Below are 18,935 nucleotides of genomic sequence, written 5' to 3' on the forward strand. Positions count from 1 at the left end.
GACAGACAGGAACGGAGAGAGATGAGAAGCATCAATCATCCGTTTTTCGTTGGGACTCCTTAGTTCACTGATTGATTTCTCATATGTGCCTTGACCACGGCCTTCAGTAGACCGAGTAACCCCTTGCTCAAGCCAGTGACCTTGGGTCCAAGCTGGTGAGCTTTTTTTTGCTCAAGCCAGATGAGCCCGCGCTCAAGCTGGTGACCTTGGGGTCTCAAACCTGGGTCCTTCTGCATCCCAGTCTAATGCTCTATCCACTGCGCCACTGACTTGTCAGGCCACATGGGTTTTTTCAATAAATAGACCAGAAAGAAGTGCAAAGATGTCCTCGGTCATGGCGGTGACACCGGCTGCTGCTGCGTCACCAGTGCGGGGGGCATCGCCCTGTGAGGGACAGGAGTGGCTCCTTCACGCCGTCTTTCGTTGTGACGTCTCTGGTGTTTCGTGTCACTTAAGACGGGCCTCACATGGGCATCCGTGGATACATGCAGCCTGCAGGCGTGGTCTTCCTTCCTGTGACTTCTGGCTCCTGGTCCCCCTTCTTCTCCGGCTCCTGGGCCCCCCCCTCCGGCTCCTGCCCCCTCCGGCTCCTGGTCCCCCCTCCTCCGGCTCCTGGCCCCCCCTTCTCCAGCTCCTGCCCCCCCCCGGCTCCTGGTCCCCCCCCTTCGGCTCTGGGTCCCTCTCTCCTCCTGACTGCGGAGCCAGCTCCCACGGGGCAGGTGAGACACAGGCTCTCACTTGTCCTCATCAGGTGGCACCAGGCACTGACACGGTGCTGAAGGGTCTTTGCTCAGTGACCACAGCCCTGTGACACACGCAGCACAAGACGTGTGTTGATGGACTGTAGTCATCGGTGGGGCTTCCAGTCGGCGTAGGCCGTTAGCTCCGTGTTTGGGGATCAGAAGTTAGACGTGGAGCTCTGACTGCTCAGGAGAGAGGTCGGTGCTCCTGACCCCGTGCTTCTCAGGGTCTATGGTGCTCACAGCCCACACTGGTGCCCAGCCTGGGGCCTGGGGGGTCTGGGGGGCGCACATGAAGAGCTGGCATTGCGTTCTGCCTGTCGCCTCTCCCCTGGGCCTGGCGTGGGGCCTGGCACGGGGTGGGCAGTTGAGGGTGTGTGCTGATCAGTGAGCGGCACTGCAGAGCTGGCTGTGAGCCGCTCGGTGCCCTGAGTCCGGCGCTGGCCTCAGCAGGGCATCCTGAGCCCCTGGGAGAGCACCTGGCTGTAGACGTGGGGTGCTGCTCTTGCCCCTGGAGCCAGGGGCTCTGGGCCCACGCACATGGCAGTGACATTACAGGGCGGAAGGTGGGGCTCAGAGAGTGCTTCCTGAGGGTGCCTGCCCTCACCCTTGTCTGTGCTGGAGCCGCTGTCCCTCCCGGGTGCAGCTGAGGCACCTGCCGGGCCCCCCACGTCCCCACTGGGCCCCTGCCGGGCCCCCCGTGTCCCCACTGTGCACCTGCCGGGCCCCCCACGTCCCCACTGGGCACCTGCCGGGCCCCCCACGTCCCCACTAGGCACCTGCCGGGCCCCCCGCATCCCCACTGGGCCCTCGCCCCCCGCGTCCCCACTGGGCCCTCGCCCCCCGCGTCCCCACTGCGCCCTCGCCCCCCGCGTCCCCACTGGGCCCTCGCCCCCCGCGTCCCCACTGGGCCCTCGCCCCCCCGCGTCCCCACTGCGCCCTCGCCCCCCGCGTCCCCACTGGGCCCTCGCCCCCCCGCGTCCCCACTGCGCCCTCGCCCCCCGCGTCCCCACTGTGCCCTCGCCCCCCCGTCCGTGTCCCCACTGGGCCCTGTCATGCTTCCCTTTCCTCACGCCCACGCCTGCCTCCTCCCCCGCCTGGTCCTCGGAGAGCAGGTGGTCTTTCCCCTGGACAGTCCATTAGTGTGGCCCTGGGTGGGTGCCCACAGCACGCACGTGAACTGCAAGCCGCGTGCTGGACTTTGAGCTTGGGCCTGTTGTGCACGAGCTGTCCTCCGGCCTCACTGAAGACGCTCCCGGCTGGCGGTTGTGGCTCCTCAGTCCTGCCTGGTGCTTGGCCTCTGAGTCGGGCAGGGGGGACATTTTAAATCCACGGGAGCTATTTGAGCCACGCCACGGGTCCTGGGAGATGTGGAGTCGGAGTGTCCCCGCGAGTGGAGAGGGCTGGGGTGTCTGCGTCGCGTGGGGACTGGGGCTGAGAGCCGTGCGGGGCTCTGATGGGCAGCCTGTGCCAGGCCCCACCCCTGTCTGCGCCTGCGTGCCCGTCTGGGCCCCACCCCTGTCTGCGCCTGCGTGCCCGTCTGGGCCCCGCCCCTGTCTGCCCCTGCGTGCCCGTCTGGGCCCCACCCCTGTCTGCGCCTGCGTGCCCGTCTGGGCATCCGTGTTGCCGTGCAGAACTCAGCCCCTCGCCCGGCAGACCACGGTCAGGTCTTAGCACTGTCACTCGTCTTGATGGCTTCGGGCAGGTGACTGAACTCAGCAGGCTGCGGGCCTCCTGGAAGAGAGCACAGCCCGTGCTCACGGCTGTTCTGGGGAGTGAGTGCTTCCTTCACGCTCTCGTCAGCTGAGCGGAACTTCCTGAGCGCCAGGCAGGGCCGGGCCCTGTGCTGGGGCAGGCGCGGTGCAGGAGGCCCGCAGGTCCCAGGCCCTCAGTGACGATGGCTGCTGAGACGTACACCACGTCCCCTCTCCCTCAAGCCCTGCTTTGTAGGCAGGGAGACGGAGGCTGAGCAGACAGGGGCTTCTCTGGCCAGTGACCTGGCGTGTCCCTGTCTTACCTGCCCTTCTTCCTCTCTGTGCCCCTGTGACAAAGCGGACTGTGCTCACCACAGAGCCAGGCCACACCAGCAGTCACTCTGGGTCTGCGGTCCCCCACTTCGGTGTCATACAGAGAGACACTGCGTGGACCTCGGGGGCACGTCCCCGCCCTGGTGCCGGCAGCCCCGGCCCCTCCTTGCTTGAGCGTCAGGCTGGAGCACCAGCCCCTGGGGCCGCGCCCACACTGGCGGCTGGAGCTCAGGGACGGTGGGTGGGGAGCGTGATGCTGGGGCTGTGTCACGCGGACATCGGCCAGGGGGTCGGGCACAGCAGTGTGCCAGCCGAGCGCCCTGCTCCAGGAAGTCCCCTGGGCTCCGGGCTCCACTGTGGGCACCAAGGAGCTTTTCCTCAGGAGGTGTAAGTGCAGGAACACGCCTGCTGGGGAGACGTGCAGAACTCACGCGTGGGCGGGCGAGACGGGGCGGGGACGACATGGAAGTCAGGCAGCCTGGCCTCTGGTGACGCACAGCTGTGCCCGCTGGGGGCACAGGCACGGGCCCGTTCTTCGAACCTGGTGCCCCGTGTGGGTCCGTGGCAGGTGGATGAGCCGGCCCGGCCCTTCTCCGCAAGGGCCGCCCTGCAGGGAGGACGCACGCGAGTCCTGGACGGGATGCCTTGCAGGTCAGGCAACCCTGTCCCCTCACGGCTGCTCTGCACCTGGTCACCGGGCAGAAACGAGCTCCCAGGGGACTTGCTGGATTCTCACGTGGTCGTCAGCAACCAGACTGATGGAAATGGAGGGGACGAGAAACACAGAGAAGGAGGTCTTGGGAAAACAGGGATGCGGTCTAAGTCTGGGGATGAGACAGCGCGCTGGCCCTGGGTGGCGGTGGGGCCGAGCCTGGGGCTTCCTCCTCACTCACCTGTGCGCACAGCCGTGCAGAACGCTGTGGCTGGGCCTGTCACCGTGAGCCGGCTCAGCAGGAAAGGTTAGACTGTGTCACTGTCCTCAGCTTGCTCTGAGCAGGGCGAGGTCTGGTTTGTTTGGAGGCATGTTCTCCAGGTGGAGGTTCCGCCCTGGTAGAGGGTGAGGCTCGACGACTGTCCTGTCCTGGTGTGCCTGGGACACCTGGGCGAGCAGGGCGTCGTCCCCGCGAGCCGGTCTCCTCTCCGGGAGCCAAGCAAGCACTTGGCAACGCCTGATCCCTGTTACTGCGTGAAGTTAATAGCGTCGCATTCTGTTAGAATCGCCTCTAATTCACTCACCCTCCAGTGAACTGGCCTTTTTACTCAGCTAACTGGAGTTAATGAGTTTTGACTACTCTGAAGACTTCTGTCACTAGAGCCTTTTCCCCTCTAGCCCGGCTGTGAGCTGCGTTCTCCGGGCCTTTCCGGCGTCTGGACGTGGAGGACGGGTGGGCCGTGCCCGCGGCTTCCCCTCTGCCTGGTCCTGTGTGGCCCCTCTGTCCTGGGGCTGTGCCCGCGGCTTCCCCTCTGCCTGGTCCTGTGCGACCCCTCTGCCTGGTCCTGTGCGGCCCCTCCATCCTGGGGTCGTGGCTGCGGCTTCCAATGAGCCGTCAGGCCACTTGCTCCTACTGTGTCCCTAGGGAGCTTTGGGCAGTTGGACGCCCTCAGGCCTGAGACGAGGGGACTTGGGCAGGAAGTGACAGGCTGTTGCCAGTGCTCATGGCGGGCCTGGGGGGTGCTGGCACTCTCCCTGCTCCGTCCTCCCTGGTTCCTCTGCGTCTCACTGTAACACTGCCCCGTGACACTGTCACTCACCGGAGCACTGCTGTCCCCGCAGGTGCGGTACCTGCCTGTGTTCAGCCTGCGTTTCCCAGAGTGTTGCTGAGCCCGAGCCATCGTCGTGCTTCTCGGCCGTTTGGAGACGCATGTTGGGGAAGCCCTTTCCACCCACTGCCCGTTCCTCTTTCTCCTGCTCCCTCTTCCTGATCTGTAAGGGTCCTTACATGTCCTGGGTGCTCACCACCACCTCCGGTCAGGCGCGTGTACGGAGAACGCCTCCGGTCGGGCGCGTGTACTACGGAGAACGCCTCCGGTCGGCCGCGTGTACAGAGAACGCCTCCGGTCGGCCGCGTGTACGGAGAACGCCTCCGGTCGGCCGCGTGTACTACGGAGAACGTCTCCGGTCGGGCGCGTGTACTACGGAGAACGCCTCCGGTCGGGCGCGTGTACTACGGAGAACGCCTCCGGTCGGGCTCGTGTACTACGGAGAACGCCTCCGGTCGGGCGCGTGTACTACGGGGAACGCCTCCGGTCGGCCGCGTGTACTATGGAGAACGCCTCCGGTCGGCCGCGTGTACGGAGAACGCCTCCGGTCGGGCGCGTGTACTACGGGGAACGCCTCCGGTCGGGCGCGTGTACGGAGAACGCCTCCGGTCGGGCGCGTGTACTACGGAGAACGCCTCCGGTCGGGCGCGTGTGCGGAGAACGCCTCCGGTCGGGCGTGTGTACAGAGAACGCCTCTGGTCGGCCGCGGTCGGGCGCATGTACGGAGAACGCCTCCGGTCGGGCGCGTGTGCGGAGAACGCCTCCGGTCGGGCGCGTGTACGGAGAACGCCTCTGGTCGGGCGCGTGTACGGAGAACGCCTTCTCAGTCTCTAGTAGTTCTTCACTCTTTAACAGAAGTTCTTAATTCTAATGAGCTCTAACTTATGCATTTTAAAAGTCCTTTAGGGCGGTCATTCCTTGTGTTCTGTTTTAAGAAACCTTCGTCCACCCCAAGGTCACTGGTGTTTGTTTCAGTCACTGACCGGGTGTCCCTCTCCCCACTCCCCTGTGCCGCTCACGTCACCCACCAACTGCCCCTGGAGGCACCGGTCTGTTTCTGGACTCCAGATTGTTCCAATGGTCTGTTTCTCTCTTTTTGCCGAAACTCACGACCTTAGTTACTGAGGTTTCCTGCGTCCTGCGCTCTGGCACTGGAGCCCGCCCTCCTCATCAGCCCCCGGCCGCCGGGCGGAGCATGGCCCTGCGTTTTCCTCCCCAGTTCGGGGCCCGGCCTGGCTGTGCCCACCAGTAGCCTGATGGGCTTTTTCTTGGGAATGCGCTGGTTCAATGGCATCTTTATGACAGCAACTCTTCTAGTCCATGAACGCAGGCACGCTTCCCCACGTGGAGGCCGTCTTTATCTCTCCCCCTGTGTTCTGTCCACTTCTCTAGGTGGACTTCTCATAGGGTTTTGTTGTTCTTGCTGATGGTATTACAATATAAACACCATCTTTTCTAAAGATTTATTTTTCTGACGGAAGAAAGAGAAATTGTGCTAGCAAGTAAAACCACAACTGAACTTTTTGAAGAGTGACTTTGATCCAGCGACATCACTGAGCTTATTATTTTAATAACTTATCTGTAAACCCGGCTGGGCTTTCCGTGCTCGCAGCCGGTCCTGTCTGAGGAGGGTTCCCGACCCCCTTGATCTTCACGTCTTCCCGCCCCGTTCTGTGGCCCCGGCTCTCGGCACCGTCACGGCACTGTCCCGGGCAGAGATCCGAGAGCGGGTGACCCCTGCTCCGCCCCTGCGCCCCGCTGAGGGAGTCTGTCAGACTCCACGTTCCCTCCTCGTGCTGTTTGTTTGAGTCCTGAGTAGATGTTGAACCTCAGCCAAATGTGTTTGCATAGATTGAGGTCTTCTGTTATGTGGAGAATTAAATTAATTGATTTTCAAATGTTAAACCAAACTTGCGTTGCAGGAATAAACACACTGATTTGTCTGTGGATTATTCTTTGTGAGCAGTGCTTGATCTGGTTTGCTAATAAGCAGTTTAGGGATTTTGCATCTGTGTTTAAGACAGGTTTTGACAGTTAATTTTCATTTCTCACCATGTCCTTATCAGGTTTTGGTGCCATGGTGTTTCTGGCTCTATGAGACAGGTTAGGAGGTGCCTGTCTGTGTCACAGTGTGTACACGGCTGGTGGTATTTTCTCCCTCAAAGATCGGCAGAAGTCACCGACAAAGTCGCCTGGGCCCGGGGTCTTCGTGCTGGGAAGATTTCTTTTTTTTTTTTTTTTTTGTATTTTTCTGAAGCTGGAAACGGGGAGAGACAGTTAGACAGACTCCCGCATGCGCTCGACTGGGATCCACCCGGCATGCCCATCAGGGGGCGATGCTCTGCCCCTCCGGGGCGTCGCTCTGTTGCGACCAGAGCCACTCTAGCGCCTGGGGCAGAGGCCAAGGAGCCATCCCCAGCGCCCGGGCCATCTTTGCTCCAATGGAGCCTTGGCTGCGGGAGGGGAAGAGAGAGACAGAGAGGAAGGAGAGGGGGAGGGGTGGAGAAGCAGATGGGCGCTTCTCCTGTGTGCCCTGGCCGGGAATCGAACCCGGGACCCCTTGCACGCCAGGTCGACGCTCTACCACTGAGCCAACCGGCCAGGGCCTGGGAAGATTTCAAGTTGGGGTTGCGACATCTTTTTTTCATAGTTTTGGAACTGTTCAGATTTTCTTTTTCTTCTTGATTCCGCTATGGTAAGCTTTGCTTTTTTAAAGGTTATCCATTTTATCGAAACTTTTAAATATATGTGAAGTTGCTCAGCAGATCCAGGAATACTTTTAAGTATTTTGTGGTCTGCAGCTGTGTCTTCTCTTTCCGTCCTGTCTTACGCTCTCCCTGACTTGTCCCATCGGTGGTGCGCCAGTTTTATCAGCCGTGTGAACAGACCAGACTCGGGCACGACTGACTGTGCTGTGGGCGTTTCCTCGTTGATTTCTGTTGTTGCAGCTGCACCTCCTTCCCTCTCCGACCTCCGCTTGCCGTCCTTGTTCCGGCTTCTCCAGGCCTGCCCGTCCGTGGGCCGCGGGCTCCCTCCTTCCTTCTCCGACCTCCGCTTGCCGTCCTTGTTCCGGCTTCTCCAGCCAGGCCTGTCCGTCCGTGGGCCGCGGGCTCCCTCCTTCCTTCTCCGACCTCCGCTTGCCGTCCTTGTTCCGGCTTCTCCAGCCAGGCCTGCCCGTCCGTGGGCCCCGGGCTCCCTCCTTCCTTCTCCGACCTCCGCTTGCCGTCCTTGTTCCGGCTTCTCCAGGCCTGCCCGTCCATGGGCTGCGGGCCCCCTCCTTCCTTCCTCTGTGACGCGTGCGTTTCAGGCTGTGACTCGACACGTATACTTTGGTTTTGATATATGGCACTTTTCTTATCTTTCAGCTCAAAACCACTTACCAATCTCTGTGGTGATTTTTGTTTTGATCGATAGATGATTCCCAAATAAATTTCTTAATTTTCAAGCTTTCTGAGATTTTCTAATTTTTTTACTTCTGGTTTAATTGCCTTGTGTTCAGATACTGTCATTCATTGGATGGTATCAGTCCTTCAGAATCCAGTGAGACTTGCTCTATAGCCCCACAGAAAGGCAGCCTGTGTGAGTGGCCGGCACACACCGGAAACCAGCCTGTGCTCTGCAGCCGGCAGGTGTGGCGTCTGCCGCGTGGGTTGTTCACCGTGCAGCCCACCCTTTCCGTATCCTTGGCGACGTCTGTCTCTCTTCCTCTCCGCTCCTGAGAGAGCGGTATTGAAATTCCCCAGTTTGGTTGTGAGTTTGTCTACCTTCCCCTCTTAATCTCATCAATTATTCAGTGTTTCTTTGGATGCTATTTTATTAGGCCCTTTTTATACATGGAAAATTGTCTTCCTGGTCAATTTAGCCTTTTATTCTTATGCGGTACTTGTTACCTCTGTGAGTTATTTTGGTCTGTAAGTCTCCTTTGCACGATATTAATATAGATAGATCAGCCTCCCTTGTAGCTTCTGTACCTTTGGCTTTTTCATTTCATCTTGAAAATGTCATTTTTTTAAAAATTATAGATTTGTCTCATACAGATTAGAGGTAGATTTTATATTTGTATTCAATCTGAAAATTTGATTTTTTAGTTGAAATAGCTAATTCAGTTGCTTTAAATGCAATTAGTGACAGATTTGCATGTCAGTTAACCATCTTACTGTTTGTTTTCTATCTGTGTTCCTTTTTCTTTCTTTTTATACTTTGTTATAGAATAAACCATTTCCCCCTTCTCATGCTTTTGTAGTTTTGTTTTTTATTTTCTCTTGTCCTTTTCTTTAAGTGACAGGAGGGGAGATAGTGAGACAGATTCCTGCATGTACTTTGACCTGGATCTACCCGGCAACTTCTGTCTGGGGCTGATGCTCGAATCAGCCAAGCTCTTTTTAGCACCTGAGGCTGAGTTGTTCGGACCAACTGAGCTATCCTCAGTGCTGGGGGCTGATACTCACCACTGGCTGTGAGAGGGGAGGAGAGTAGGGGAGAGGGACAGGGAGAGAAGCAGATGGTCACTTTTCCTATGTGCCCTGACTGGGGATCAAACCCAGGATGTCCACACGCCAGGCCCACACTCTCTCCACTGAGCCAGCCAGGGGGCCAGGGCTCGCCTCTTGAGGGTCAGCCTTTGCTGCATTGGGAGCCGGTCCTCTGGATCAGCCGTGGGTAGGACAAGCCTATGCTTTGGGGACTCAGGGGTGCACAGCTCTTCCTGGGCCTGTATTGGGGGTGATATCACCAAGCATGGCTTGTCACATTAGCCTCTGTCCCCAGGTTCCCTGTTGGGGCTTGGCAGCAGCCGAGGAGCCTCTGACCCAGTCAGCCAGACTGGCCACTGTTTGCAGTCGTGGGCCGGTGTGTGCTTGCACCTCCTGGTGGGGGTGGAGGAGACCCAGATCCCACCGCCTGGGCGCCTGCCCTCTGCCTCGGTGGTGTGGGGCACACTGGTGGCAGCGGAGAGGAAACAGTCAGAAGAGCAACACCTGGTTAAGGAAAACAAAAAAGGTGTGAAGCTAATGGACGTGTGGAGCCTGGCGTGGGGGCGGAGGCGCCAGGAGGAGGTGCCCAGAGAGGGCGCCCGGGAGACCCTGCGGAGTTGGGCTGGTGTGGGAGGCTGGAGAGTGAGCCAGGCGGAGGCAGCTCCGCCCCAGGACGCGCTCAGCTCTCCTGATTCTGCATCGGGGAGGGGGTCGAGGAGCCTGAGCCGCGGCCTTCTGGACTGGGGGGTGCTGGGCAGTGGAGCCGCGGCCGTCGTCCTAGCCCGCACAGCTCCCGTCCAGAGGCCACGGGACAGCACGCGGGGTCTGGCCGCAGCGCTGTGTGGACAGCTCTGTGTCTGAGCTGCCCAGTGACCCCGAGGGCTTCTCCCTGCTGCCCTGCACAGTCGAGCGTGTGAGGCCCAGGAGGGCCAGCTGCTTCCCCTGAGGTCATCGGCTGGCCCGTGCCTGTCCTCCCTGTGGGCGTCAGACAGCGGCCGCACCTCTGTGCCTCAGCTTCCTGTCCAGAGCTGGTCTGGACCCGACCTCACTTCTCACCCCTCCACCACGCAGCCCCGTGCAGGCTCTGCACGCCCCTCATGCCCATCAGAGAGGAAGAAAGCCTCGATTTGCCAAAACCCCTTTCCTTTCTGCCCTGCTTGGGTCTGGGCTCTTGCTGGGCACATCACCCGGCCCGGGTGCTGAGCTGGGTACACGTATCAGCCTGCAGAACGTACGGCAGACAAGGAGGCGGGCGGGAGGCTGCCCGGGAGAGAGGTCCTGAGCTGTCCACCCTGGCGTCCTCGTGAGCCAGTACCCAGGTGCTGCAGGGCTGGACTCTCCACTGCCCACAGCCAGGGGCAGCCTGCCCTTGCCTCCGAGAGGCCATTGGGGACCAGGAGTGCTGGGCGCTGACCCACACGTTGTGTCCAGACGCCCGGTCAGCCTGTGTAGCCCCTGGCAGGGTGGGGTCTCAGCCCTGCCCTCCCTCTGTGGCCCGTGGGGTGAGCAGTCCTGCGGCCAGGCTGTGGGTTGGGGGTCTCCCTCAGCCACCCTCCACCCCTGATCTCCAGGTCATTTCCTCAGGCTGACACCCTTCCTGAGCTCTTTGAGTTGCCGTGTGTTAGGTGACAGGCCAGTGTGATTGCGTCCAGGCCAGCCTGCTGCCCTGCCCTGCCCCGCCCAGGAGAGTCGCCTGGGGAAACGGGAACGTCCTGCTGCCCTGGGGGTGCTCGTCCTTCCCGCAGCCTCTCGGCTCAGCGGCTCAGCGAGGAGGCGCCTCACTTGCTCAAGTGGAAACAAAGCAAACTTCTCCACAGGTGGAACCAGTCATTAAAAAGTCGTTATCCAATCAAACCAGCACAGTTCAGTGACAAAGCAATTTCTCTGAAAGGCACAAACAACCAACTTTTGGTTTTACATTTTCCTCTCTGCCGGCCACAGCTCGCCTGCAGATGCAGCAGGAGAGGAGCGAGGTGGTGTGTGGGATTTATGGGTCAATAAAGGCACTGATTACAGCTTGTTTATGAAAGGACACCCTCTTTGGCCCTCGCCTGATCACTCGGTAACCAGCTCGAAACCGTAAAAGTCAATGGGAAGATAGAGGATTTCAATAAAATTATGACACTCGATAAACCTTCCTGTGGAAACAAATTTTCCATGGATATGTGACCAGTTCCAGTTGGATTTGTAACTTTAATTTCTCACTTATTGAATTTTTTGTCATCAACTAATTATGAAGTCCATGCTGGGTGACAGCTGAGTCAGAGGCCCAGGGGGTGGGGAGCACGGTGGTGGGGCTGATGGCAGCCGGGGGGGCCTGGGGGTGGGGAGCACGGTGGTGGGACTGATGGCAGCCGGGGGGCCTGTGAGGTGGGGAGCACGGTGGTGGGGCTGACGGCAGCCAGGGGGTGGGGAGCACGGTGGTGGGGCTGACGGCAGCCGGGGGGGGGGGGGGGCCGGGGGGGGGGGAGCACGGTGGTGGGGAGCACGGTGGTGGGGCTGATGGCAGCCAGGGGGTGGGGAGCACGGTGGTGGGGCTGACGGCAGCCCGGGGGGGGGGGGGCCGGGGGTGGGGAGCACGGTGGTGGGGCTGATGGCAGCCTGGGGGGGCCGGGGGGGGGGAGCACGGTGGTGGGGCTGACGGCAGCCAGGGGGTGGGGAGCACGGGGGTGGGGCTGACGGCAGCCGGGGGTGGGGGCCGGGGGTGGGGAGCACGGTGGTGGGGCTGACGGCAGCCAGGGGGTGGGGAGCACGGTGGTGGGGCTGACGGCAGGGGGGGGGGGGCCGGGGGTGGGGAGCACGGGGGTGGGGCTGACGGCAGCCAGGGGGTGGGGAGCATGGGGGTGGAGCTGATGGCAGGCAGGGGGTGGGGAGCACGGGGGTGGAGCTGACGGCAGCCGGGGGGCCCGGGGGTGGGGAGCACGGGGGTGGGGCTGACGGCAGCCAGGGGGTGGGGAGCACGGGGGTGGGGCTGACGGCAGCCGGGGGGCCCGGGGGTGGGGAGCACGAGGGTGGGGCTGACGGCAGCCAGGGGGTGGGGAGCACGGGGGTGGGGCTGACGGCAGCTGGGGGGCCTATGAGGTGGGGAGCACGGGGGTGGGGCTGACGGCAGCCGGGGGGCCCGGGGGTGGGGAGCACGGGGGTGGGGCTGACGGCAGCCGGGGGGCCCGGGGGTGGGGAGCACGGGGGTGGGGCCGACGGCAGCCGGGGGGTCCGGGGGTGGGGAGCACGGGGGTGGGGCCGACGGCAGCCGGGGGGCCTGGGGGTGGGGAGCACGGGGGTGGGGCCGACGGCAGCCGGGGGGCCCGGGGGTGGGGAGCACGGGGGTGGGGCCGACGGCAGCCGGGGGGCCCGGGGGTGGGGAGCACGGGGGTGGGGCTGATGGCAGCCGGGGGGCCTGTGAGATGGGGAGCACGGTGGTGGGGCTGATGGCAGCCGGGGGTGGGGGTGGGGGGGGGGGGAGCACGGTGGTGGGGCTGATGGCAGCCGGGGGGCCTGTGAGATGGGGAGCAGGGTGGTGGGGCTGATGGCAGCCGGGGGGCCTGTGAGGTGGGGAGCACGGTGGTGGGGCTGATGGCAGCCGGGGGGTGGGGAGCACGGTGGCGGGGCTGATGGCAGCCGGGGGGCCTGTGAGGTGGGGAGCACGGTGGTGGGGCTGATGGCAGCTGGGGGGTGGGGAGCACGGTGGTGGGGCTGACGGCAGCTGGGGGACCAGGGGGTGGGGGTACAGGCTGCAGGGGGGAGGGTGGGGTCTGCAGGCCCCACGCTCCTCCTGTCTCCACTGAGGAGGGCCTGGGGGGCTCCCGTGTCCCCATAGTAGCGCAGCACTTGTGATGGGTCCCAGCCGGGGCCCCAGGGGGAGACCGCCCGTGAGGGGGCGGCACAGGGCTCACTCCCGGGTCTGTGAGTTAGCCTGTGAGCCACGCTGGAGCTTGCGGGGTCCTGCCTGGGCATGGGGGTCTGGGAGGGAGGGCCGGACCCTCCCATCTCAGCAGCTGCCCCCAACTCTTCTGAGAGGGGAGTGCACATCAGCACACAGAGGTCTATCTGCTCGTGTCAGTGAGGTGGCTCTGGGCACAGTGCAGACCTCCCTCAGCTGAGGCCGCGCTGATCTGTGTCACGTCACGGTGCTACTGATCTGACGGCCGCCCTCGGAGATCGGCCGATGACCCGCCTCCCGGGTCAGGCGCCTGAGGCTCAGGACGAACACGGCCCAGCAGGTCTCCTACATGCCCGTGCTTCCCTGGGCTGTGCTGGCCCCTGACGGGCGCTGGTGCAGGTGCCACTCCAGGCCACGGGCCCTCTGTGCCTGAGAGTCGCAGAAGCAGGAGGAGCTCGCTGGGGCCTGAGCCGCTCTGTGGGGACCCGGACCTTCCCAGGCTGTGGGCCAATGGGAAGAGCTGCTGGTTTCTCAGCCACCGGGTGCCAGCCTGCTCTGTGGCTCTCCCCTGCCTGGGAACCTGGCACTGACCGCTACTGGCTCAAAGGTCCAGGGTCACAGCAGGCAAGGAACTGAAGCCACCACCTGGCCTGCCCCACTGCTGACGTTCTGGGCCTGTTTGATGAGACACAGAAAGTCACTCTAACCCCTTGGCTGTGACCAGGTAGAGACCTCCTACCCAGCTGGGGACATAGCTGACTGCTGGTTTGTGGGTCTCTGACCACTGCAGCTCAAGAGCAGGTGGTCAGAGTGAGCACCCACTCCACACATGGCACCCGGACTCCCTGGCACTGGCTGAGCTCACGGTGCCCCCTGCCGAGCAGCAGAAGCTCTGGTGGGCTCTGTCCGGCCGCCATGAGTAAGAGCTGCTGTGCACGAGGACTCGTCGGACAGCCTGGTCCCTCACCTGTTCCCGAGCCCACCCTCCTCCTCCTGTCTCTGTGTGGCGCCTCCCGTCACAGTCCCTCCAGCATTGTGTCCCCGCCCCTTGCCCCCTGGGCCTGACCACCTCCCCTCTGTGCCCACAGGAGCGGGACGGCATGCGTGCCATCCTGGGGTCCTACGACAGCGAGCTGACCCCGGCTGAGTACTCGCCCCAGCTGACCCGACGCATGCGCGAGGCGGAGGACCTGGTGCAGAAAGTGCACGCCCACAGCTCGGAGATGGAGGTGAGCGTGCAGCGTGGTGGGGAGAGGGCCCCCGGGGGCTGTGCTGGGGCCGAGGACATGGTGCAGAAGGTGCACGCCCACAGCTCGGAGATGGAGGTGAGCGTGCGGCGTGGCAGGGAGAGGGCCCTGGGGGCTGTGCTGGGGCCAAGGACATGGTGCAGAAAGTGCACGCCCACAGCTGGGGAGAGGGCCCCCGGGGGCTGTGCTGGGGCCACCCCGTGCACACCCCCTTCCGGCTGCTCCCCGGGGTCTCCATGGGGGCCAGTGTGGCGCTCGCCACCTGCGGCAGCGTGGCAGCCTCGCACGGAGCGGGCTCTGTGGCTCCTCCACTCATCCTGGCGTTTTCATGAGGAGTTTCTGGTGTCTGCCTGCCATGTGCCTCTCACCTGCTCATGGCGAGGCTGACCGTCCTGGTGCCCCATGTCATACGTTCAGACGTGTTGTGTGTCCTCAGAGCTCGTTGCCCCGCCTTGTCACCTTATCCCACATCAGGCCACAGCCCTGAGGCTGCAGCGGGGTCCCAGCCCTCCCGCCGAGTGGTCTGAGGCAGCCGTGGCCGGGCCCCGCCTCCTCCCCTCTGTCTTCCCTCTCGGCCCCTCCCGTGGGGATGACTAGTTCTGGTTGTCCTAGGACAGTCCCAGTTTCTGCAGAGAGAGTCCCTGACCTCTGTGGTCAGCAGTGCAGGGCGGGCACCCAGCTTTCCTGCCTGTCTCCTGGAGTGAAGGGAGAATTTGGGGAGGTAGAGGGAGCCCCAGGCTTGGCTGGCACCACTGCCTCGGCCATTGTGCCCCCATCACGGGCACGGCCGTGGGTGCTCCTGTGCCGTCCACACGGCTCTGTCACTCCTGTGTCCTCCTGGGCACGGTGCTCACGGCTCCGTCACTCCCGTGTCCTCCTGTGCCGTCCACATGGCTCCGTCACTCCCGTGTCCTCCCGGGCACGGTACTCACGGCCCCATCACTCCCGTGTCCTCCTGTGCCATCCACATGGCTCCGTCACTCCCGTGTCCTCCCGGGCACGGTGCTCACGGCCCCATCACTCCCGTGTCCTCCCGGGCACGGTGCTCATGCCCCCGAGCAGCAGGCTGGCCCTTGGCTGGCTCCCTTCGCTCTACCCAGGTCACACAGCCCCTGGGCTTGCGTTGTGATAGAGACCCTGCCCACAGCTCCTGCTCCCCCAGAGCCTCCATCTTTGAGGCTGGAGTCACCCTGGGTCCAGACCTGGTGCTGTGGACACTGCTCTGTGGCCACCCCAGCTCCCTCCCGGCAAAGCTGGTCGTGGCCTTTGCTCTCTGGTGTCTGTGAAACGGGCGGTGCGTTTCTGTCTGTCGGTCCCTCTCCGCACCCTCTGAGCCTGTCGGCACAGCAGGCCCCTTGGTTCCTCAGGAGCCTCCCCCAGGCCTGAGCGGCTGTCGAGGGGAGAGCAGAGTGTGTGGAGGCGGCAGCTGGCACCCCCGGGCCAGGCCGCGTGGTCATGGCCTCCTGGCCTGTGACAGCGTCGGCACACTGGTGAAACGAGGCTGACTGCCTGAATTAGGCAGCCCCACCCCTCTGGGAAGTAGAGGTAGTGGCTGGATTTGGTTGCCCCAGGGGTCAGATCTGGACCTCTCACTGTCCAGTCTGCCCAGAGGTCTGGGCCACTCCTGTTGAGAGCGGTGTGCCTCCAGGCCTCCACCAGGTGGCAGCAGACAGCCTGCAGGTCCTGCTCTCAGGCCAGGGAGGGATGGACGGGGCTGTACCCAGGGAGCCCCGGACAGGACCGGACCGGACCAGACAGGACCAGACAGGGCGGGACAGGACCGGGCAGGGCGGGACAGGACGGGACAGGACAGGACAGGACGGGACGGGACAGGACCAGACGGGACGGGACGGGACAGGACGGGACCGGACGGGACGGGACGGGGCGGGACGGGACGGGACAGGACGGGACGGGACAGGATGGGACAGGACAGGACGGGGCGGGACAGGACGGGACGGGATGGAACGGGACGGGACGGGACAGGACGGGACGGGACAGGATGGGACGGGACAGGACGGGGCGGGACAGGACGGGACGGGACAGGATGGGACAGGACAGGACAGGACCGGGCGGGGTGGGACAGGATGGGACAGGACGGGACGGGACAGGATGGGACAGGACAGGACGGGACAGGACGGGACAGGACGGGATGGGACAGGACCGGACGGGACAGGATGGGACAGGACAGGACAGGACCGGGCGGGGTGGGACAGGATGGGACAGGACGGGACGGGACGGGGCGGGACGGGACGGGACAGGACGGGACGGGACAGGATGGGACAGGACAGGACGGGGCGGGACAGGACGGGACAGGACGGGACGGGACAGGACGGGACAGGACTGGACGGGACAGGATGGGACGGGACAGGATGGGACAGGACAGGACAGGACCGGGCGGGGTGGGACAGGATGGGACAGGACCGGACGGGACAGGACGGGACAGGACGGGGCGGGACAGGACGGGACAGGACGGGGCGGGACAGGATGGGACAGGACAGGACAGGACCGGGCGGGGTGGGACAGGATGGGACAGGACAGGACAGGACCGGGCGGGGTGGGACAGGATGGGACAGGACCGGACGGGACAGGATGGGACAGGACAGGACAGGACCGGGCGGGGTGGGACAGGATGGGACAGGACAGGACAGGACCGGGCGGGGTGGGACAGGATGGGACAGGACGGGGCGGGACAGGATGGGACAGGACAGGACAGGACCGGGCGGGGTGGGACAGGATGGGACAGGACCGGACGGGACAGGATGGGACAGGACAGGACAGGACCGGGCAGGGCAGGACAGGATGGGACAGGACAGGACGGGACAGGACCGGACAGGACGGGACAGGATGGGACGGGACCGGATGGGACGGGACGGGACAGGACGGGACAGGACCAGACGGGACGGGACAGGACGGGACAGGACCGGACGGGACGGGACAGGACCAGACAGGACGGGACCGGACGGGACGGGACGGGATGGGACCGGACAGGACCAGACAGGACAGGACGGGACGGGACCGGACAGGACCAGACAGGACAGGACCGGGCAGGGCGGGACGGGACGGGACAGGCTTTCTCCTCGGCTTTGCTTCCTCCTCCTGCTCATCACAGGACCTCTCCCCCCATGCCCAGGGCTCTCTCAGCATCATTCCCTCTCGCCCCCTCTTCCTGCCCCCCATGCCTCCCATCTCCCCTGGTCCTCCTCCCCCTCCTTCCCGCCAGCCACCCGCTGACCTCGCCTGTACCGGACACCGCTGTGCAGTGGCCCCGTGCTTGGTGTGGCCTCGGCCCAGCGAGGAGTCCCTGGGATCTGAGCGACTGCATGGCGGGGCTCTGAGAGTGGTTCGCCCGGTGCCCAGGTGCCCCCTGGGGAGAGCCGGCAGAAGGGAGCCACTGGGCGCGTCTCACGGGTGGCGGGGACGCTGGGCTGGTGCTGCTCGCACCCCCACAGGGCCCGCTGTGTGCCCAGTGCTCCTCCTGCTACAGCTAGGACCCACACGGCCAGTGGTGTGCCGGCCGCTGCGGTCAGCGCTGCCCATCAGGCCCAGGTGAGGGTCAGCATGGGGGCAGGGCAGCCTCCCTGCTCGAATGGCTCACAGTGGCGCACACAGGGGACCGTACTCAGGCGCAGGTGTGGCGCCATGGAGAGGGCTGTGGGGCCCTCGCCTGCTCCTGTGCATGCCGGTGCCTGCACTGGACTTGGCGTCCACCTCACGTGGCCCTGGGCAGCCTTCTGTCCACACTCCCTCTCTTGCCTGGCACCTCGCAGCTCCCATGAGGCACCGGAGCCAGGCTGAGGCTGCCCCTGGCTCACAGCTCCCTGGACGTGGTCTGGCTCCTCGCCTACGCGCTGCTCAAGGGCAGGGCCGCCGTCTCCCTCTGCAGCCACGGAGCCCGAGGCCACCCTCCCGCCTCAGCCGGCCCAGGCCTGCGCTCACACTCGCCACAGCCTGTCTCTGCAACACAGCTCTCTCTGCTGGGGTGGGAGCTGTGCTCCAGGGACAGCCTGGCCTTCCTCCCCAGCCCTGGGCACGGCCCCATCACTAGGCCTCGCTTGGCCTTCCTGCACCCAGGGCCCCTTAGCGGGCAGGACAGCTAGGGAGGGCCTGCAGTGCCCAGGGCTGGTGGGCCCCCTGTGCAGGGCCGCCCAGCGCCGCTCGGCCCACGGGAGGGGACTGGCTGGCAGGTCATGGTGGCCACACGCTGGACCTCAGACCGTGCAGACCACGGGGAGGAAGGGAAGGGGAAGGGGCGTTATTCAGCAGAACGTTTATGTATAGAACTGAGCACTGCCCACACTTGAGCTCTGAAAGCTGCTCCATGCCGCCTGAGAGAAAGAAGTCATTAGTTGGGCATCGTATACAGACACACAGTTGAAATTATGTAACTTTATAGACTCCTTTGTTAACGGTTCTGTAGTGCCTCCCGGACAACTCATCCGTCACTCGCGCCCAAAGGCAAGTACCTGGTGCGTGCGGGATAAGCAGCAGAGCGTGTTTCTTCAGCAGGAGCGCAGGGCGCGTGCCGGGAGCCCCCGCAGCCCGTGGCCTGGTCACCCAGCGGGTCACCAGGCCTCACGACTCCCCCTTCTGCCTCCGGGCGCCTGGCGCACCGCTGCTCTGAAAGGCAGGGTCCAGGGTGTCAGAGGGAGGATGTCACTGTTGTGTGGGAACTCGGGGTGGGCTCACGGGGGCGGGGCACGGGCTTGGCCTCTCCCACCTCCACCTGCTTTTTCTTTCCTTCTTTTCTGGTCTTCTCCCTGGCCCCCACCTCATTTTCTGTTCTCCCTCATGTCTGTGTGTCTATAGCC

At 63.7% G+C, this 18,935-nt stretch overlaps 1 protein-coding gene across 4 annotated transcripts in view; it reads left to right on the forward strand.

Annotated features, from left to right (window-relative positions):
* The window catches only part of MAD1L1 (mitotic arrest deficient 1 like 1), a 334,114-nt gene that overhangs the window by 190,729 nt on the left and 124,450 nt on the right, over nucleotides 1–18,935 (forward strand). For 2 of the 4 annotated variants that reach the window (XM_066273526.1, XM_066273528.1), the window contains exon 12: nucleotides 13,969–14,205. In XM_066273526.1, the coding sequence (XP_066129623.1) occupies nucleotides 13,969–14,205 (237 nt within the window). The remainder of the gene's footprint in view (nucleotides 1–13,968; nucleotides 14,206–18,935) is intronic. The other 2 variants (XM_066273527.1, XM_066273530.1) reach the window with 1 other exon arrangement.

This window comes from Saccopteryx bilineata, chromosome 4 (genome assembly GCF_036850765.1).
Source record: "Saccopteryx bilineata isolate mSacBil1 chromosome 4, mSacBil1_pri_phased_curated, whole genome shotgun sequence".
Classification (NCBI taxonomy): Eukaryota; Metazoa; Chordata; class Mammalia; order Chiroptera; family Emballonuridae; genus Saccopteryx; species Saccopteryx bilineata.